General features: G+C 41.2%; 1 protein-coding gene across 1 annotated transcript in view; it reads left to right on the plus strand.

The window, feature by feature from the left end:
- Positions 1-5,403: 5,403 nt before the first annotated feature.
- Positions 5,404-23,253, plus strand: part of LOC129826295 (anthrax toxin receptor 1-like) — a 43,855-nt gene continuing 26,005 nt past the window's right edge. The window contains exons 1-10 of the mRNA XM_055886860.1: positions 5,404-5,973; positions 14,074-14,145; positions 14,452-14,523; positions 15,514-15,595; positions 15,772-15,805; positions 15,957-16,036; positions 16,843-16,911; positions 17,046-17,126; positions 18,282-18,342; positions 18,977-19,075. Coding sequence (XP_055742835.1) covers positions 5,783-5,973; positions 14,074-14,145; positions 14,452-14,523; positions 15,514-15,595; positions 15,772-15,805; positions 15,957-16,036; positions 16,843-16,911; positions 17,046-17,126; positions 18,282-18,342; positions 18,977-19,075 — 841 coding nt within the window. The 5' untranslated portion in view covers positions 5,404-5,782. The remainder of the gene's footprint in view (positions 5,974-14,073; positions 14,146-14,451; positions 14,524-15,513; positions 15,596-15,771; positions 15,806-15,956; positions 16,037-16,842; positions 16,912-17,045; positions 17,127-18,281; positions 18,343-18,976; positions 19,076-23,253) is intronic.

The following is a 23,253-nucleotide window of genomic DNA, read 5'->3' on the forward strand; positions in this document are numbered from 1 at the left end:
AGATTGATTGTCTATTCAAACAATTTAAAAGTGCTGCCTAGAGCCCACACTTCTATGCAAAAGAGGAATTGCTGTTCAATATTTTGTTAATCAATACATGGTTGTGTTTCTATCTCCTGCCTTGGTATAGGCTCTGAGATTAAATAAATCAAATCACATTTTATTTGTCACATACACGTGTTTAGCAGATGTTACTGCGGGTGTAGCGAAATGCTTGTGCTTCTAGTTCCGACAGTGCAGCAAAATCTAACAAGTAATATCTAACAATTTCACAACAAATGCCTAATACACACAAATCTAAGTATAGGAATGGAATTAAGAATGTATACATTTATGGACGAGCAATGTCAGAGTGGCATAGACTAAGATACAGTAGACAGTATAGAATACAGTATATATATATGAGATGAGTAATGCAAGATATGTAAACATTATTAAAGTGACTAGTGTTCCATTTATAAAAGTGGCCAATGATTTGAAGTTTGTGTATGTAGGGAGCAGCCTCTCTGTGCTAGTGATGTCTATTTAACAGTCTGATGGCCTTGAGATAGAAGCTTCCCGGTGATGCCTTGTGCAGACCGCACCACCCTCTGGAGAGCCCTGTGGTTGTGGGGCTAAAATGTCACCCATATTGTCAAATATTTTAACTTCTTATGGCTGGGGGGCAGTATTGAGTAGCTTGGATGAATAAGGTGCCCAGAGTGAACTGCCTGCTTCTCAGGCCAGGAAGCTAAGATATGCATATTATTAGTATATTTGGATAGAAACCACTCTGAAGTTTCTAAAACTGTTTGAATGATGTCTGTGAGTATAACAGAACTCATATGGCAGGCAAAAACCTGAGAAAAAATCCAACCAAGAAGTGGGAAATCTGAGGTTTGTAGGTGTTCAAGTCTTTGCCTATCCAATATACAGTGTAAACTTTGGTCCGATTGCACTTCCTAAGGCTTCCACTAGATGTCAACAGTCTTTAGAACCTTGTTTCAGGCTTCTACTGTGAGGGAGCGAATAAGGACTGTTTGACTAAGGGGTCTGGCAGAATGCCATGAGCTAAGTCAGGGGCGTGACCGTGAGAGCGAGCTCTGTTCCTTTCCATTTCTAAAGACAAAGGAATTGTCCGGTTGAAACATTAATGATTTACGTTAAAAACATCATAAAGATTGATTCTATACATCATTTGACATGTTTCTACGAACTGTAATATAACTTTTTTGACTTTTCGTCTGGACTAAGTGCCTGCGCCTCGTGAATTTGGATTTGTGAACTAAACGCGCGAACAAAAAGGAGGTATTTGGACATAAATTATGGACTTTATCGAACAAAACAAACATTTATTGTGGAACTGGGATTCCTGGGAGTGCATTCCGATGAAGATCATCAAAGGTAAGTGAATATTTATAATGCTATTTCTGACTTCTGTCGACTCCACAACATGGCGGGTATCTGTATGGCTTGTTTTGGTGCCTGAGCGCTGTACTTAGATTATTGCATGGTGTGCTTTTTCCGTAAAGCTTTTTTGAAATCTGACACAGCGGTTGTATTAAGGAGAAGTATATCTTTAATTCCATAACACTTGTATTTCTATCAACATTTCTGATGAGTATTTCTGTAAATTGATGTGGCTCTCTGCAAAATCACCAGGGGTTTTGGAAGCAAAACATTACTGAACATAATGCGCCAATGTAAACTGAGATTTTTGGATATAAATATGAACTTTATCGAACAAAACATACATGTATTGTGTAACATGAAGTCCTATGAGTGTCATCTGATGAAGATCATCAAAGGTTAGTGATTCATTTTATCTCTATTTCTGCTTTTTGTGACTCCTCTCTTTGGCTGGAAAAATGGCTGTGTTTTTCTGTGACTAGGTGCTGACCTAACATAATCGCATGGTATGCTTTCGTCGTAAAGCCTTTTTGAAATTGGACACTGTGGTAGGATTAACAACAAGTCTATCTTTAAAATTGTGTATAATACCTGTATGTTTGAGGAATTTTAATTATGAGATTTCTATTGTTTGAATTTGGCGCCCTGCACTTTCACTGGCTGTTGTCAAATCGATCCCGTTAACGGCATTTCATCCATAAGAAGTTTTAAATAGGCTACCGGTTTATTTACTTTCGAGCATGGTTGTCTATTGAATGAGCAATGGATAAATGGTAGCCCAATACTTGTTGTGTAGCAGAAATAAACCAGTCATATCAGAAAAGGAGAGACATGCCCTGCAATATAATCAAGATTTAGGCCTATATAATAAAAGTAAAAGAAATATATTAGCCACATGCTGCTATGCGATCTCTCACCAATGACAAATGCATCCGTTTGAGCATTAGGCTTACGTTTTAATGTTTTTATTTTACTACCATTATAATTCCTGTGCATCAAACACCTCCATTTCCACCAAAATAACAATATTTGCTTGCAATACAGTTGATCATCCACTAATCTTTTGTGTACACATGGTCTGAGATTTACATGGAGATACATACATTTTCCCCTCAAGTTCAAAATGGCTAAATAACAACCTTTGCGGTAAAACTGGTGCGTACAGCGTTTAGTTTTTTTTGTGAGCACACACCATTGATAATTGAGGCCCTGGCCTGCGCCTGCCCTGAATCTTGAAAAAGCAGTGGCTCTTATGTAAACAGTATGGCAAGCACTTTTCTCACTTTTGTTTACGGGTGGGGAGGAGGAGAGGGTAGGCTACTCCCAAAAGACCCACTACTTAAAAGCATGTGAAGTTCTCTACTTCCCCACAAGACCCCTAGCTAGTAGCTTTACATCAGAATCCAGTCTACATTCATGTGAATCAAGTCATTTTGCATGCTATGTTTTCAGGATTTTGGAGGTGATAGAACAGTCCTTTAATTTGGTTGATTTTCCAATACCAAAAGCTGTGTTGTTGCTAACAACATTAACAATGTCTACACTGCATTTCTGATCAATTTGATGTTATTTTAATGGACACTTTTTTTGCCTTTCTTTCAAAAACAAGGACATTTTTAAGTGACTCCAAACTTTTGAACGGTAGTGTGTCTCAAGTAAACAATATAAATGATTTAAATCAGGCCTATTAGATAGGCTATTTTTTCAAGTAACCTATTTTGATCCTTACATCCCAAAGGGAGCACGGTTTATAATATACTGTAGAATTTAACTGATGAACAGATAGTTGATATTTTGCTTTGAAGTTTGTGGGCTACCACTGTAGCTAAAAACATTTTTGAGTAGACATACTAACTAGACAATAGCTAGGTTTCCATCAAATGGGGGACAGATTTTCATGCTAATATTCTAAAAATACACATAAAGAAAATATGCACATCTTCCCACCAGTAGTTCATTGTGTTTCCATCGCATTTTCAACTCTACAGACACACTACATGACCAAAAGTATGTGGACATTTGCTCGTCAAACATCTCATTCCAAAATCATGGGCTGTTGCTGCTATAACAGCCTCCACTCTTCTGGGAAGGCTTTCCACTAGATGTTGGAACATTGCTGCGGGGACTTGCTTCCACAAGAGCTTCAGTGAGGTCGGGCACTGATGTTGGCGATTTGGCCTGGCTCACAGTCTGCGTTCCAATTAATCCCAAAGGTGTTCGATGGGGTTGAGGTCAGGGATCTGTGCAGGCCAGTCAAGTTCTTCCACACCGATCTCGACAAACCATTTCTGTATGGACCTCGCTTTGTTCACGGGGGCATTGTAATGTAATACTGAAACAGGAAAAGGCCTTCCCCAAACTGTTGCCACAAAGTTGGAAGCACAGAGTCATCTAGAATGTCATTCTATGCTTTAGGGTTAAGAATTCCCTTCACTGGTACTAATGCGTCTATCCCAAACCATGAAAAACAGCCCCAGACCATATTTCCACTTCACAATAACAGCACTTATAGTTGACCAGGGCAGCTCTAGCAGGGCAGACATTTTAAGAACTGACTTGTTGGAAAGGTGGCATCCTATGACGGTGCCACATTGAAAGTCACTGTGTCTTCAGTAAGGCCGTTCTACTGCCAATGTTTGTCTATGGAGATTGCATGGCTCTGCTCGATTTTATACACCTATCAGCAATGGGTGTGTCTGAAATAGGCGAATCCACTCACTTGAAGGGGTGTCCACATAATTTTGTATAAATAGTGTAGTTTTGTCACAATAACTGTTGCATTAAATAGAAAACATGCCTCTCTGGTATAGGCATGTGCACTCCAACAGCTTGCAGAAACAGTAGGCTGTAGGGGTAGGCTAGTCTACATGATATTGTGGGGGTAGGCTTGTCTACAATAATATTTGTCAAATGTCAGTCAAGCATCATCATCGTGTCACAAGAATCAAACCCCAGACATCAACCTCATCACCATGCAATTTCTCCAATCTGTGATGTTCATCATTATTTATTTAATCTGTAGCCTCATAAACTGCATGGTTTCCCGAGTTGTAGTGGGAGGCGGACTCCCAAGTTTACGTCCATATGATGCTTATTATATCAATAATTCTACATAAAGTTGTTTCCACCGCCATTTCTCGCATAATACATTTTACCGACAGAAAAAGATCCCACATGTCCAATGAACAAATGATCTGTCTGCGTTTATAAAATGGTACTCATTTAATAGCCTAACCACCTGCTCAAAAGTAGAGATCCGGTAGCCTATTTAAAACATTTGAAAGGATGGGTAGGCTACAGTATTGCTCTACGATAGTAGCCTATTTAAATTCAGAGCCTATACCAATGTATGATATAGAAACACAATAATCTATTCACAAACAATATATTGAATTGTATTTTCCATAGAAATGTGCTGTAGCATTTCCGTTTAAATTGTTTGAATAGACAATCAAACTAGCAGAATGCGAGGCCATTTAGCATGAACCACCTGCTCAAAAGTAGAGATCATGCATTTTATTTTGAAAACGTTACTTCAAAATATAAAAAAATAGGTTTAAATAACATGTGATCAAATTTGCCACTGGCTTTAGAAACTGTCGTGGTCCAGTTCCAACATCTCCAAATCATACAGCAAATTACCTATTTTTATTTTTTCTTACCATAAAGGAATAATGGAGGGCGTTTTACAGGCGGGGTTGTAATTGTAACGCACAAATATAGTATGGCTCTGATTTATTAATGAAAATATGCGTATATGTTGCGACAGTTTGATAAATCTCAATAATTTGTTGCGCACGCAAATCTTAGAATCTCCACATATGCCAGAATTCAGTGAAAATTGTATGTACGCATGGTTGATAATGGTTGATAAATGAGGCCCAAGATAAGCTCCTGATTTAGAACATTATCACCACCGATTGTAACCAGTAGATGGTAGTAGAAGTGGAGTTTGTCTTTCTCACTTGTTTTAATTCCCTCTTCAACCACGTAAAAAAAGGGAAAAGGAAAGTCAGAGTTTTGGAAAGGGACTGTAAGTTAGACACAATTACATCGTTTTCTGTGGAGCTGCCTGGAATGCACTTACTTTGTAGCTATTTTCTTACTGTTGGGAAGTAGGACAAAGGAAGACCAGGAGTTTGCTGCTGTGTGCCTCAGTGCATGTAGCCTGTGCTTGCTTGTCTCGTACCCAGTTATTAGAGCTTACTGACTCTGTTGAGACGGACTAGATTCATAGCATCAGTGCATTCTCTGCCTCCACTGCACCCTATCAGATAACTTATTTTCAATACTGAAGAATACTGGATCAATATAGAGAAATAAGGAATAGTTTTTTTGTACAAAGGAAAGGTTTTTCTCCACCTGTTTTCCAAGTGGTTTTATTCTTCCTCTTATGTTAAATAGGCTCCTCCAAACTGGAATAATGTCTTCATATGGGTGCAGAGGCTCCTGGTTACCAGTGCTGCTTGGTGTTGTGAGTGTGCTGATGGTGCTGACAGCTGGTAACGCTGGGCACAACCAGGAGAGGGGGGAGACTGGATCATCCTGCTTCGGGAGCTTTGACCTCTACTTTGTTCTGGACAAGTGAGTTTGTCATTCATCATTCTCTTTCCACCTTATCTCTCCACTGCTTGTCATACACTATTGGGGGCAGAGTTCATAACTGTGTGTACAATGTACTATCAGTTGGCGAGAGAGAGACTCAAATATCACATTAATTTGTACATATCCACTGTATAACATCAGTGGTCACCAACCGGTCGATCTTCAAGACAATAAACCCATGTCTAACTCTGTGTTGTTGTTTTTGTCGCACTGCTTTGCTTTATCTTGGCCAGGTCGCAGTTGTCAATGAGAACTTGTTCTCACCTGGCCTACCTGGTTAAATAAAGGTGAAATAAATAAATAAAAACGTTCCTAGTTGACCACCAAACATTTCTGTAGAAAAGCCAACGATACAGGCTTGCTCTTTTTTTTCGTGTTGCGCTGTTGGTGGAAGGTGTACTTGATTCAGAAGCCCTGCACACCATGTAGGCATAGAGTACCACAGTATGAGTCATAAAACCCATAAAACCTAGCGGTCAAACAATGGTTCCAATAATTTTTCCCATAGGGGATTTTAGAAACACTTAAAATAAGGCCTGTGTTTCATGCAGGCTTACCCTGGCGTGACGTTTTGATAACCGTCTCTTTAGAACAATGTGACCGTGAGAGACTGAGACTAATGCTGTGTTCAACTGGAAACCTCATACTTCCGACATCTGACAGGGAAAAATCATTTTGAACGGTCATCCAACTCGGAATTCCAAGTCGGAAACTCGGGCATCTTTCTAGAACTCCGACGCCATGATTTGTCCTTGTTCCCAGTTGCCTTGAAAGCATCATGACAGATGCAGGTACCATTAATCCAGTAAAATAAAACAGCAAATTAATTAAATTTATGCTCAGCTGTGCCTTGCGAGTGCTACACCTGATCTAATTTATCAAAGTTAACTTACAGCCTTTCAACACATATTGTCATGAGGCTAAGATAAAATGTTGCAGTTTTAAGCTAATTTTCTGCAATTCTACACTTTTTGTCATGGGGTAGAGATTTTGTTGTTGTTGCTGTTTTTATAGCTCATCTCATGCTTTTGTTTACATTTTGCCATGAGGCTGAGAGACATATTTGCAGTTTTATAGCTAAGTTATTGCTATTGAACACATTTTACCATGAGGCTGAGAGAAAATGTTGCAGTTTTAAAGAACATTTTCTCAAATTGTGTGGGGGTTTGGTGCCCTGCATGCCCGTTTGGTAATCAGGCCTTGATAGTTGGACATGTTCAGGAATGTTATTGTTATTATCAAGACCCCTGGTGAAACCATTTCTATTTTATTTTGCCATATGCTGGCAAAATAATGTGAAGTGTTTTCTCAATGTCTGTTTATTTGATAAGTGTAATAATCTGATTTAACCTCATTGCGATATTTGTGTACTTTATACAATGTTGAAGACGTTCTGACTGCAAAAAAATATATAACCTAAATGTGGAAAATATATATTTTTATTTCCAGCATCTTTGAAAACCTGCAGCTTACAAAACATATGTGGTATTTACTTCTCCTGAGGGGCATTGATCAAGCATTGGGAAAATTCTGAAAATCTTATCCCCATAATGCCTTTAGAAGGCGGTGACATGAACCTCTTTAAAACTCTTCACAAAAGCAGTGTTTACCTGTCCCCTGTTTTCTTGAGTTACATACAGTGAATTCTCAAAAGTATTCAGACCACATTTTGTTACGTTACAGCCTTATTCTAAAATTGATGAGGAAATGTTTTATTTAATCCATCTACACACAATACCCCATAACAACGAAGTGAAAAAACAGAAATACCTTCTTTCCGTAAGTATTCACACCCTTTGCTATGGAACTTGAAATTGAGTTAAGGTGCATCCTGTTTCCATTGATCATCCTTGAGATGTTTCTACAACTTGATTGGAGTCCACCTGTGGTAAATTCAATTGACTGGACATGATTTGGAAAGGCACACACCTGTCTATATAAGGTCCCACAGTTGACAGTGCATATCAGAGAAAAAACCAAGCCATGAGGTTGAAGGAATTGTCAGTAGACCTCCGAGACAGGATTGTGTCGATGCACAGATCTGGGGATGGGTAGCAAAAAATGTCTGCAGCATTGCAGCTCCCCAAGAACACAGTGTCCTCTATCATTGTTAAATGGAAGTAGTTTAGAACCACCAAGACTCTTGCTAGAGCTGGCCGCCTAGCCAAACTGAGCAATCGGTGCAGAAGGCCCTTGGTTTGGGTGGTGACCAACAACCTGATGGTCACTCTGACAGAGCGCCACAGTTCCGGTGGAGATGGGAGAACCTTCCAGAAGGACAACCATCTCTGCAGCACTCCACCAATCAGGCGTTTATGGTAGAGTGGCCAGATGGAAGCCACTCCTCAGTGAAAGGCGCATGACAGCATGCTTTGAGTTTGCCAAAAGGCACCTAAAGGACTCAGACCATGAGAAACAAGATTCTCTGTTCTGATGAAACCAATATTGAACTCTTTGGCCTGAATGCCAAGCGTCACGTCTGGTGGAAACCTGGCACCATCCAAATGGTGAGAGATGGTGGTGGCAGCATCATGCTGTGGGGATGTTTTTAAGCGGCAGGAACTCGGAGACTAGTTGGGAAAGATGAACGGAGCAAAGTACAGAGAGATTCTTGATGAAAACCTGCTCCAGAGCGCTCAGGACTTCAGACTGTGTTGAAGGTTCACCTTCCAACCGGACAACAACCCTAAGCACACAGCCAAGACAATGCAGGAGTGGCTTCAGGATAAGTCACTGAATGTCCTTGAGTGGCCCAGCTAGAGTCCGGACTTGAACCCGATCGAACATCTCTGGAGAGACCTGGAAATAGCTGTGTAGTGACGCTCCCCATCCAACCTGACAGAGCTTGAGAGGATCTGCAAGAAGAATGGGAGAAACTCCCCAAAAGCAGGTGTGCCAAGATTGTAGGCTGTAATCACTGCCAACGGTGCTTCAACAAAGTACTGAGTAAAGGGTCTGAATACTTATGGAAATGTGATATTTCATTTTTTTAAATAAATTTGCCAAAAAATTGTAATCTGTTTTTGCTTTGTCATTATGGGGTATTGTGTGTAGATTGATGAGGGAAAACAATTTAATCCATTTCAGAATTAGGCTGGAACAAAATGTGGAAAAAGTCAATGGGTCTGAATACTTTACAAATGAACTGTAGATTTCCAAGAACCGTGTTTATCTCTGTGTGACTAACATGTGGACAAATCAATCCTGCGTGCAACTAACTAGCTTGCTGATTCTTGCATGTTTTCATTTTCACTCAGCCATGTTGTTGGCATTGGACTGATTCAGAGTGTCTGTTTCATGGAGCTGCACCAGTTTTTAGCATTTCAACCACAACCAATAATATCGCATTTATGCCACCCTATGATATTCTCAGATGTATTTCTACTGTAGGTAGACTTTCCCTGTCACTTCTGCACTAGTTCTCCTTAGTGTTAGTTCACCCAAATTATCAAACTATATATTGGCTTCCTTACCCTCCATTAAAAGGGACTAATTATTGTGAGCAAAGGCAAATCAAATCAGTTTGAGTCACATGCACAGGGTCGCAGATGTAATTGCAGGGTACAGCGAAATTCTTATGCTCCAACAATGCAGGTCAGAGAAGTGAGTGAAACAATAATACAAATAATAATACTAAGTAAAATAATAGAAAAGGCATGGGTGGGTGTGTGTATGTATCTCTATCCAGGCTGTATCACATCTGGTCGTGATTGGGAGTCCCATAGGGCGGCGCACAATTGGCCCAGCGTTGTCCGGGTTGGTTCGGGATAGGCAGTCATTGTAAATAAGAATTTGTTCTTAACTGACTTGCATAGTTAAATAAAGTTGTAAAAAATTATTATATATACTGTATATATATATATATATATATATATATATATATATATATATATATATATATATATATATATATATATATATACTGAACAAAAATATAAACGCAACATGTAAAGTGTTGGTGCCATGTTTCATGAGCTGAAATAACAGATCCCAGATATTTTCCAGACGCACAAAAACTTATTTCTCTGAAGTGTTGTGCAAAAATGTGTCCTTTGCCAAGATAATCCATCCACCTGACTGGTGTGGCATATCAAGGGCTGATTACATACTGCTGTGTGTGTGCACAATGTTTTGCTAACAGAAAATGCATAAAAAAAGAGAATGTTAGACACCAGGAGGTTGGTGGCCCCTTAATTGGGGAGGGCGGGCTCGTGGTAATGGCAGGAGCCTAATAGGTGGAATGCTATCAAATACATCAAACACATTCCATTTGCTCCGTTCCAGCCATTATTTTGAACTGTCTTTTTATTAGGATCTCCATTAGCTGATGTGGAAGAGTTCCATGTGGTCATTCATGGGTCTATGTAGTCATTCTCCAGCTGCATTCCTCTACCTCTTTTTGTTTGAACTGGTATCCCTTTTTACCATAACTGTCCTTCTGTATTCTCTGTCTGATCATCACTCCTCTCTGTGTCAACTCCTCTGTGTGTCTGCAGAACCCTTTCTCCATTAGGTCCAGATGTTCCAATGTTTCAGCCTTTTGGCTGCGCTGTCTGTGCTGGGACTCGTATCCTGGTAACAATGGATAAAGAGGTGTTTTGAGAAGTGCTCCGAGAGGGAGAAAGAATAGGATAGGAGTAAAGACAGGAATTAAAAGAATGACACACAGAAAGAAAGAAAGACGAATCATATGGCCGGTCAACCTACTGTCAACAAAATTGAATTGTAAGAAACAATTATCAAGGTTAGAGATCAGTGATTTTTGAATTGTTGAAAAGTGACAGCCCAAGTATAAATACCGTAAAGTACATACACTCATGGGTAAAAAAAAATGTTTTGAGCAAAATAGTGTTTAAAAAATATACATTTTTTAGACACAACTGAAAACTTCAAGGAGTAGGGTATTCAATGAGTTGGTCTGATGGGAAGTTGTGACGTCATCGGCCTCCCCTCAGTTGAGGAGCAATAGAGAACAAAAGAGGAAAGACCCACCCCCCTACTTGTGATGTCATGACTTACCTGGACCACCTATTGAGATGTACCTTTTGTTAACTAAATCAGGTGTTAAATGAGGTGAGAAGGAGACTGGAGTGCCTCTTTAACAAAACATAATCATCAAATAAGGACAAGGAGATTTAAACCACAAAATTCTGCAATGAATCGGTCAGCTATGCATACGTAGTGATGTTGAGTACGGTACTACAGCCCCGTTAGACTGGCCTAATTCAAATACATAACTCAGGCATGTAGGCATAATGACTGATCATTTCCCTGACTCTAGTAACACAAAATGGCTGATCATTTACTTGATTCCAATAAGACGGGGATCATTACTGGGGCTGCATTATAAACACATTGACAGTAATCTGAGAAGAAGGATTTCACTGATCTGCATCAGCATGAGATCATTGGTGCAGTCCAAAGATGGCAACTATCTAATCAATCAGCGTTATAGGCTACATTGTTGCTTTCTAACCAAGGTGTTTGTGTGCTCTAATAGAATGTGTGCTTCTGAAGCAATACCCTCATTTTCAGGAAAGAAGAGGCATACAGGAGTGTTGCCACAGTACACACCGGCAGGGAAAGACTACATTCAGCCAAGATGAATATATCGTCAAACTGTAATGGTTGGATGGGATAAAAAATTTAAAAAAGTATTTCACCTTTATTTAACCAGGTAGGCCAGTTAAGAACAAGTTCTCATTTACAACTGCGACCTGGCCAAGATAAAGCAAAGCAGTGCGACACAAACAACAACAGAGTTACACATGGAATAAACAAACGTACAGTCAATAACACAATAGGAATCTATATACAGTGTGTGCAAATGAGGTGAGATTAGGGAGGTAAGGCAAAAAATAGGCCGTTGTGGCAAAGTAATTACAATTTAGCAATTAAACACTGGAGTGATAAATGTGCAGAAGATGAATGTGCAAGTAGAGATACTGGGGTGCAAAGGAGCAAAAATAAATGACAATATGGGGATGAGGTAGTTGGATGGGCTATTTACAGATGGGCAATGTACAGGTGCAGTGATCTGTGAGCTGCTCTGACAGCTGATGCTTAAAGTTAGTGAGGGAGTCTCCAGCTTCAGTGACTATTTCTAAAAAATTATAAAAAATTGTTCCAGTCATTGGCAGCAGAGAACTGGAACGAAAGGAGGAATAGGCTTTGGGTGTGACCAGTGAAATATACTTGCTGGAGCACGTGCTACGGGTGGGTGCTGCTATGGTGACCAGGGAGCTTAGATAAGGCAGGGCTTTACCTAGCAAAGACTAATAGATGAGGATGGAGCCAGTGGGTTTGGCGACTGATAATGAAGAGAGGGCCAGCCAACAAGAGCATATAGGTCGCAGAGGTGGGTAGTAAATGGTGCTTTGGTGACAAAATGTATGGCACTGTGATAGACTGCATCTAATTTGCTGAGTAGAGTGTTGGAGGCTATTTTGTAAATGACATCGCTGAAGTCGAGGATCGGTAGGATAGTCAGTTTTACGAGGATATGTTTGGCAGCATTGTTGAAGGATGCTTTGTTGCGAAATAGCAAGCCGATTCTAGATTTCATTTTGGATTGGAGATGCTTAATGTGAGTCTGGAAGGAGAGTTTACAGTCTAACCAGACACCCAGGTATTTGTAGTTGTCCACATATTCTAAGTCAGAACCGTCCAGAGTAGTGATGTTGGACGGGCGAGTAGGTGCGGGCAGTGATTGGTTGAAGAGCATGCATTTAGTTTTACTGCATTTAAGAGGATTTGGAGGCCACGGAAGGAGTGTTGTATGGCATTGAAGCTCGTCTGGAGGTTAGTTAACACAGTGTCCAAAGACGGGCCAGAAGTATACAGAATGGTGTCGTTTGCGTAGAGGTGGATGAGAGAATCACCAGCAGCAAAAGCGACATCATTGATGTGCTGTATACAGAGAAAAGAGTCGGCCCGAGAGTTTGTGCTACAGGATGTACATTTCTGTTTGAAAAAGCTATCCTTTGCTTTCCTAACTGCCTGTTTATATTGGTTCCTAACTTCCCTGAAAAGTTGCATATCGCGGGGGCTATTCGATGCTAATGCAGTACACCACAGGATGTTTTTGTGCTGGTCAAGGGCAGTCAGGTCTGGAGTGAACCAAGGGCTATATCTGTTCCTGGTTCCACATTTTTTGAATGGGGCATGCTTATTTAAGATGGTGAGGAAAGCACTTTTAAAGAATAACCAGGCATTGTTTACTGACAGAATGAGGTCAATATCCTTCCAGGATACCCGGGCCAGGTCGATTAGAAAGGCCTGCTCACAGAAGCGTTTTTAGGGAGCATTTGACAGTGATGAGGGGTGGTCGTTTGACCGCAGACCCATTTCGGACGCAGGCATTGAGGCAGTGATTGCTAGGATCCTGGTTGAAGACAGCAGAGGTTTATTTAGAGGGCAGGATGATATCTATGAGGGTGCTCATGTTTACAGATTTGGGGTTGTACCTGGTGGGTTCATTGATCATTTGTGTGAGATTGAGGGCATCTAGCTCAGATTGTTGGACGGACGGGTTGGTAAGCATAGGATACAGCGTGATGTGCAGAAGAAGTAGCAAAAAGTCGAGTAAAAAGTCTGAATGCAGAAAAAAGATTGTAGAAAGGTGTGCATGTATTACCTGGCGGCATCAAACCTGGCGGTTAATACCGTTGGGCCAGTAACCAAAAGGTTGCTGGTTTGAATCCCAGAGCCGGCAAGGAGGAAAAAATCTGTCGTTCTGCCCTTGAGCATGGCAGTTAACCCACAACAACAACTGCTCCCTTGGCGCCAACGATGCAGACGTCAATTTAAAGCAGACATCTTTCAGTTTAACGCATTCAGTCGTGCAACTTACTAGGTATCCCCTTTCCCCTTTGTGTCAAACAGTCTTTTACTGTGCTATAGGATTCACATAATAGTGAAAATGTTTAAAGCAGATGCTGCCTTTCTACAATAGAGATAGATGCAGTACACATTGATTCCCCTGACTCTCATCCCCCATCTGTCAGATAGTCCTTAACCTCTCCACTTCCTCCAGACTGTTATACAAAACACTCATCAATATGTTCTCTCTCTTTACAGATCTGGGAGTGTGCAGCACCACTGGATTGAAATCTATCACTTTGTGGAACATCTGGCTCATAAGTTCATAAGGTGAGAATAGTTTACAAAGACCCTGTAATGTAAAGTTATATAAATTCAATATTAACAAAACTTTCAACTGTTAACCGTGTGTGTGGGTATGAATGTCTACCAGATAAAGATACCAGATGAATCCCCCCCCCCCTTCTATCTCTGACTCTGAATGTACTTTCTATGCCTGTAATATGTGGTTGTCCCACCTAGCTGTCTTAAGATGAATGCACTAACTATAAGTTGCTCCTGATAAGAGTGTCTGCTATATGACTAAAATGTAAAGAAAGTTAATATACTGTATAAATGTTGTCAATTTCTCTCCAGTCCACAGCTGCGCATGTCCTTCATTGTGTTCTCCACTGAGGGAAGGATTTTGATGCGGCTCACAGAGGACAGGTGAAGGAACAATCTTTCTTTCTTAGGATTTGGGGTATTACCTCTCCACAAGATGGCAGGTATTTGCTGATTCTGAACTGAGTTGATTATCAAGAATCCAGAGAAACATGCAGGATTTGTTTATGGTTCATTGAATTAGAGACATAAGAATCACAGAGAACAATACCCTCACATTGAGTTTGACTGACAATGCTGTCAATTCTTTGGCAAACTGTAAGCTTCAGCATGTGGCTCACAATATATTACATGTCGCATATGGGTCTAATCTTTCCTTAGGCGCATTGTCCACGCAGGCACTGAAACATTTTCAATGTTTATGGTCTTCCTGCTGTCTCATTTCACACAGGACTCATTTCCCCCACCATCTGCTAGACAATGTCCTGTGCCAGTAGGACACTCTTAAAACCTGAAGCACACATAAAGCCCATCACTACTCTCTGAAATGGAATACCACTTCAATAGAGAGATCATGCTAGGTCTTTGTTTCTGTGCCTATTGTCTTTGTCACGTCATATCCGTCTGTCAGCTTTTAGTTTAGGGAGAAGACTATGCATTGTACAAGAAATCAGTCAAAAGGGAAATCTGTTAGATTTGAGGGCTCAAAACGACTCACTTGTTGTTCATGATTATGGGTGTGCATGCAGCTCAATGCTGTACTCAATGTTTGAGTTTGACATTATGATTTGGTAGTAGGACGTCACACATTTATAATTTTATCACTATTATGACTCTTCTTACATCAAAACCTAAAGCTACTCTCATTTGAAGCTCTAGCGAATGTATTTGTAATAGCTGTTTAGCTGCAGTTAGATCTATCAGACAGGGCACACTCTGGTTGAATCACCGTTGTTTCCACATTTCAATGAAATGACGTTGAACCAACTTGGAATACATGTTGAGTTGACATCTGTGCCCAGTGGAGGACTTTTGCAGGGTGAGGGGTGAGACATGATGAATATGAACTGCCCTTTCATCTGTTTGCTTGCTCAGGGAGCAGATTCGCAAAGGTCTGGAGGAGCTCCAGAAGGTACTTCCAGGTGGAGACACCTTTATGCACGAGGGCATCCAGAGGGTGAGCTGTCTGCTTTTAGCTGAGCTCTGAGCTGGAATCTATCTCCATTCTGGCTTAAGAACAAAGAACATGGTTTGGAGCTAAAATGGCACCTGTATTAGTATGAAAGAGTTACTGTATTTACAGGACCACTTTAGCCATTGTACTGTTTGAATCCAATACATCTTTTTTTACAGGCCAGTGAGCAGATATATTATGGAAACTCAGAAGGTGTGTAGTTAAATAATTTTTTTTGATTGTTTCCTGCTGGAAGTTGTGCGCAATATATGAATTTCTCCTGTCTATCTGTTAGTCTGACATTATTATTTGGATAGCGCTGTGGCAGCAATTAGATCCTAATCATAGGTTTTCTGTCTGATAGGATACCGTACTGCCAGTGTCATCATAGCTCTCACAGATGGAGAGTTGCATGAGGACCTCTTCTACTATGCTGAGAGAGAGGTAAGCACAGCCTGAGACAGAGAGAGGTAAACAGCAAATATAGCCAGAGGGAGAAAGACGAGCCCACAAATTGTAAACAGAAGCGTCACTCCTGTTGGCACAGATCAAACAGCAGCCCCATATACATCACCTCAGTAGCACTTTGATCCATTCTTTTCAGAGAAGGAAAAGGGGGGCCAACGTTTCTGTCAGATTTATGTCTCCCATCTGCCCATGAATAAAGCAGGCAGAGTCATTCGCATCTGCACAAGGAACCAATGATTTAGTTGGGAGTGCAGGTGCAGCAGGCGTGCAGAGCTAGGGCTGTTTAATCAGTTCTGAGCACCCTTGGACACACTTGAGGAAGTGATGCAGATACTGTATCTTTCTCAGTAGCTTTCAAAATGTTGTGGGGAAAATGCCACTTACCCTGAACAGGGATCCTCGGAGCAATAACTTGAAGCTTTATGCTGTCACTCATATTGAATAAAATTGTCAGCTCAGCTCTGAAGGGCCTTCTTTCAGATGCTCATGAAATGTAACATTTGAATCGTGAGCTCTATTGGCTCTAGCCACTCAAGTGTTTCCATCAGCGTTTAATTATTTTTAGAAACAATATTGAATGTCAGTCAACAAGAACTCAGTGCTGTGTTATCTCGTAACTATTACTCAAATCTATAGCTCAGAGTCACGACATGTCCAGAGGAGCGATCTGGAGGGTTTTCTGTGGTTGTGTGTTGATCAATGTTGTGCAATGCAGTGCTTTAATAGCTTCCAGGTCTTGAGAGTTTTTCTTGTTTTTGCTCTCCTCTGTGAATACCTGACAGGCCAACCGCTCGCGGAGTCTGGGTGCCTCCGTATACTGTGTGGGGGTGAAGGACTTCAATGAGACACAGGTGTGTTGACACGCCTTGCTTCTGTGTGCTCTGATTTGACATCTCACACTGTGTCCCAAACATAAGATGGAAAAGAGGTTGGTGGGTTTGTGAAAGTTCAGCATGAATTGAATGAAACTTTTTTTCTTCCTCAGCTGGCAAAGATTGCTGATAGCAAGGACCATGTATTCCCAGTGAACGATGGCTTTGAAGCACTGCAGGGGGTCATTGATTCGGTAAGATACCTGACTACTAACACAAGGAAAGCTAGAATAATTAAGCAATAAGGCCCGAGGGGGTGTGGTATATGGCCAAAATACCACGGCTAAGGGCTGTGCTTACGCACAACGCAACGCAGATTGCTAGTACACAGCCCTTAGCCGTGGTATATTTGCCATATATCACAAACCCCTGAGGTGCTTTATTGCCATTATAAACTGGTTACTAAAATAATTGGAGCAGTAAAAATAAATGTTTTGTCATACCCGTGGTATACGGTCTGATATACCACAGCTTTCAGCCAATCAGCATTCAGGGCTCGAACAACCCAGTTTATAACAGCATTTTTAATATGCACACTGGTGTTTGATAATTATACCTGTTCTAGGAGGTCAGAGGAAATGGTTCCACATGGAACTCATATCCTCACTGCAGTACATCTCTCTCAATCCATTAACACATTACTCAAATAGGAAACGAGGGAAAATAGGACAAATGAAAACAATAAACAAATATTCTGGCCATCAAAACTCACCAGGAACAACATTCCAGGAAAACATGCTGTGACTTCCCAGCTTTTGATCCAAGCTCTTACCAAACAGGATCAGTGAATGAATTCCTTATATCTTCTAGCTTCCACCTCAAAGGAATATACTTATAATGTTGTATCCGCTCGGCCGATTTAAAAAAGCGAACGGATGAAAGAAAAGGAGAGTCGTGGTGGAGAGGCCACTGTCACCTGGGCACTGAGTTTCTCTAGCAGAGATAGGGGTCAGACCAGTTGACTGTCATCTGGACCCCATTAACAGCATGCTGAAAGCTCATGGCTCAGAGTCGAGGAAGAAGGGCAGCATGTTGTAAGTCAGTCTGATCTTCAGGAATACAACACATACTGTCCCTGGACAGTGGGGGGATAGAGAGAGATATACACCCAGAGCACAAGGACAGTGAGGAGCACAGAGATGAGAACAGGAGACATCAAGCAGATCATGGTATCGAGGTGCACTGGTACACATTGTTACTGTAATTGACTGGAAAAGGAGTATAGGGATTATATTGTAAACCAATACTCTCAACAAATAAACACACAACCTTCTGTAACAAGTGTGAGAATGTCCAGACCTTGCCCCCCCCTGTCTCCCCCCTCCTCACCTCTCACCTCCCTCCCCCAGATATTAAAGAAGTCCTGTATTGAGATCCTGGCGGCTGAGCCCTCCAGTATCTGTGCAGGAGGTAAGTTTATAGACCTCTGGCCCAACCCATTTATCCTCTCTGGTCTCTCAGGTCTTCACTAAATCATACATTTAAAGGCCCCCCACATTGGAGCTCACAACAGGAAGAGAATTCAAATCTACCTGGGCAGGAGCCTGGTGTGCAGTATATACAGTATCTCCTACACACAGTAGCAGCAACTTCATTTGTCATGAACGATTCAACCCAGACCTGGTCTCAACTCCATTTAACTACTGTACTAAGGACACAAATCATAGCTGTCTTTTTCCGCTGTGTAATGCTGCTCAGTCATTGTCCATTCTACAGTCTTGCAACCCACCACTTTCCCCACTGGAGAAATAAGTATTCACGCTTCATGTTTTCTGGGTTCTGTGGTATTGGCTCCAGAGAGCCACTATATATCCACATGTCTGAACAACTGCAGTTGAAGTCTCATTGACCGCAAGATCTCAATTATCCAGGCATCCAGAGAAATAATTTATCTTCAACAACTACTATGGTCAGGGCAGTTTGTTGGCAGAATGTAACCAGTGTGAGATGCTGACATGATAGACTCAGATGTTAGCCTGAACAGCTACAGTATTACATGTGGTGGGACAAATTCAGTCACTGTGCTCCTCTCTTCTCCCTCCAGAAACGTTCCAGGTGGTGGTGAGAGGAAACGGCTTCCTCCATGCTCGGAATGTCCATAAGGTCCTGTGCAGTTTCCGAATCAACGACACACTCACCAAGAGTAAGTGGAATACGAACTGAAAGTAAATAGACAAGGGTGCTCTTTTCTGTTTCAATGGCTTGTTCATAATGTGTACGTCATTTGCTAATCATGTAATAACAAACACAAAGACGCCATTCCTGCAGCTGCAAACTGCTCAGGAAATGTGTGACCAACGTGGTGATTTACTGTATGAGTTGGACACGGTAAAAGTCCATGTTTACCAATTGATGTCTCACAATGCTTCCCAAAAGTGCTCTTCAGGAGTGCAGAGTCAGCAGAGGTCCTCTATGCCAAAACAAGTGCTCATGCTATTTGTTCCTGGTATTACTGGTTTGTGTCTTTTGAAGGGTACATTGTGCTTTAACGGCCTGGGACTGTGCCAGAGCCAGAAGATCAAGGGAAAACAGTGCCACACACAAGTTAGTGAGGGGGAAAGTCCTAGAGGTACATCCAAGTTCCCCTGTGATCTTTAGAAGTTGCCTAATGGATGTGTGAGACCAGCCCCCTCTGATGCATGCCAACATGTAGCTGTGGGAGGCCATGCTCTAATAGAAAATAGAAAATAGCCAGCGCTGATGCACAAGCAAGTCTGGAGTCTGGGCCTGAAGTGAAGAGAAGAATAGGATGCTTAGGCTGGAAGAGGTTTTACCCTCAATGTCAGAACAGGGTCTGGAGACACAGGCACCAAGTTGATGTCCGTTCTAAAATAAGTTATTGGCCTTCATTCAGAAGGTCTGAATTGCAATGAAGGATTTCATCTATGGAATTTGATAGCAGATCAAAGCGCAGTCTTCAGCGCCGTTCAATATTACGGTTGAATAACTTTTACAGTATGGTGCTGCTTAGCATGAATGACCTAGGGACTGCTAACAAATTTCTCCTACTCTGAAGTAGAGTGATGGAGAGAATTGTTTACTGTGACCCAGAATGTTAATTGTATGTAATTATACATACAACTCCCCACAGACAAGCGGAAGACATGGAAACAATTGAGGAAAAAATGATAGACAGCTGTTTACCAACTGTCCAGTAGAGCATGTTTAGCCCTGAACCGATTCCAGACACAACAGGGGCCACCTATAAATCGCTATTGGATTATTGTTTCCTGTTGTTGAGTGTCATTGGTCTCATATGACTGATTCACCTTGTCCCATGGTGGGCTCTCCTGTAATCTGCAGAACCCCTAACCACCGCAAACACCATCTCCCCTCTATAGCCTCTCCATAACCTACAAAAGTTTGGGGACCTCGTAGGAAAGGAGCAATGTGTAGCTACATGTGTTCAGCAGCTGAATGGATGTCTCCAGGGAAACCAGCAGGAGCAAATATAGGCCCTCTGAGCTTTGGCAGTGAAGACACGTCGTGGGTATTCTTTCCTCTCTGTGACAGATGTTGCCCTCATGGCTAGTGAGCAGAAGCATTGAGATATGTGAAGAATGAGAATCCACACCTAGTGACGTGATAAAAAGAGGTGGATTAGGAAAAATAGTCATTTTATTGAGATTGCATAGTTCTCCAGAAATCTGTGTTGACTGACAGCAGATTTATTTCACAGCCACATTATGGTATTGTCAGTAGCTATGTCCAGTTGTTGTATTTAGTTGAAAAACATTTTGAGATGTATGTGCAATTAATTCAGATTATACAAATAGATTACTGCAAGTAAAATGGATTTGACCTCATGTGCCTGATCGGAGGGATCCTACCGAACACTTAGTCATCTCACTGAGAGGCTAGTTACTGATCACACACTGTAATTTATTGAGTAAGATTAAACTGTGAGCATGTCTACACTCAGCAGTAAAGCATGACCTTTTCTCATGTGCACAGAGTAAATGGTGTAATAACGTGTGAGATGAAGCAAAGCTGTTGACCAGCATCTAGATCCCTACACTCTTAGAAAAAAATTGGTTCCAAAAACATTCTTCAGCTGTCCTCATTGGAGAACCCTTTTTGGTTCCAGGTAGAACCCTATTGGGTTCCATACAGAACCCTCTGTGGAAAGGGTTCTACAGGGCATTTGGAGTATTGACATCTTGACTTTTTCCACATTTTGTTACGTTACAGCCTCATTCTAAAATGGATTAAATTATTTATTTTTCTCATCAATCTACACACAATACCCCATAATGACAGTGAAAACATTTGTTAATTTTTATTTTATTTAGCACAAATAAAAAACAGAAGTGCATCCTGTTTCCATTGATCATCCTTGAGATGTTTCTACAACTTGATTGGAGTTCATCTGTAGTAAATTAAATTAATTGGACATGATTTGGAAAGGCACACACCTGTCTATATAAGGTCCCACAGTTGACAGTGCATGTCAGAGCAAAAACCAAGCCATGAGATCGAAGGAATTGTCCGTAGAGCCCCGAGACAGGATTATGTTGAGGCACAGATCTGGGGAAGGGTACCAAAACATTTCTGCAGCATTGAAGGTCCCCAAGAACACAGTGGCCTCAATCATTCTTTAACAGAAGAAGTTTGGAACTACCAAGACTCTTCCTAGAGCTGGCCGCCAGGCCAAACTGTGCAATCGGGGGAGAAGGGTCTTGGTCAGGGAGGTGACCAAGATCCCGATGGTCACTCTGACAGAGCTCCATAGTTCCTCTGTGAAGATGGGAGAACCTTCCAGAAGGACAACCATCTCTGGTGGAGTGCTGCAATCAGGCCTTTATGGTAGGGTGGCCAGACGGAAGCCACTCCTCAATAAAAGGCACATGACAGTTCACTTGAAGTTTGCCAAAAGGCACCTAAAGGACTCTCAGACAATGAGAAACAAGATTCTCTGGTCAGATGAAACCAAGATTGAACTCTTTGGCCTGAATGCCTAGGGTTCTACCTGGAATCAAAAAGCATTTTTCAAAGGGTTCTCATATGGGAACAGCCGAAGAACCCTTTTAGGTTCTAGATATTTTCTAAGAGTGCATGGTAGAAACATGACCACTGCAGAGATTTGGGCCCCGATAACCCTTCACCTGAGAGAATGACCAGAGTCCTTTGTAGTCAGCTAGCCAGTCAGCCAACCAGCCAGTCAATCTGCCTTAAAAAAGGCTCTCAGCTCTCTCGATCCCATTTGATAGTTTAAGTCCATGCAGAGTGTAAGGTGGGTGACTGCTCAGTTGAACTCTGAGTGGGATATCTGGCTGAGTTTGTGTTGGCTCTGAGCTTCGCTTGGCAGGCAGCAGTATTGATCTCCTGCTCCCCACTCCCCCCCTCCATCCTACAGGGTGTTACTGGAGAGGAGCTGTCATCCGTTTGCTGTGGAGTGCTCATGTTGATTTCCTCAGTGCCGGGGTATGTTCAACCTGAGCCAGGAATAACAGGCAGCTTGGGCAACGACGATGCTCACTGGATCTGTTTTCAAAAGTTTCATAAGTTGGACACAACTTTAAAAACGAAGATGCAGTGGTATAAAAATACTTTAAAGTACTACTTAAGTAGTTTTTTGGTGTATCTGTACTTTATTTATAGTTTGACAACTTTTACTTCACTACATTCCTAAAGAAAAGAATGTACTTTTTACTCCATACATTTTCCCTGACACCCAAAAGTACTCATTACATGTTGAGTGCTTAGCAGGACAGGAAAATGGTCCAATTCCCGCACTTATCAAGATAACACACAGTCATCCCTACTGCCTCTGATCTGGCAGACTCACTAAACACACATGCATAGTTTGTAAATGATGTCTGAGTGTTAGTGTGTACCCCTGGCTATCTGTGCATTTTAAAAACAAGAACAAGGTGGTCTCTGGTTTACTTTAACTTAGGAAATGATACTTAAGTATATTTTAGCAATTACATTTACTTTTGATACTTAATTATATTTAGAACCAAATACTTTTAGACTTTTATTCAAGTAGTATTTTACTGGCTGACTTTCACTTTTACTTGAGTAACTTTCTATTAAGGTATCTATACTTTTCCTCAAGTACTGTATAACAATTGTTTACTTTTTCCACCACTGGTCAAATGGGTGTACATGTCTAAACTAGAGGTATTGAAATCAGTCCTCAAGCATCTCTGTATTATGTTAGATTGGTCTTGAGTTACCATCAGATACTGTATGACATCTGTTCTGTTGTCATCATTAATCAGATTGTTCTGTCATAGTCCAATACCAATAATTCAATTTAGATGATGACATTTCATGATCATTAGTCAATGAACTTCAGACATCAGTTGAAGAAAG

This window comes from Salvelinus fontinalis, chromosome 28 (genome assembly GCF_029448725.1).
Source record: "Salvelinus fontinalis isolate EN_2023a chromosome 28, ASM2944872v1, whole genome shotgun sequence".
In the NCBI taxonomy this organism is placed as follows: Eukaryota; Metazoa; Chordata; class Actinopteri; order Salmoniformes; family Salmonidae; genus Salvelinus; species Salvelinus fontinalis.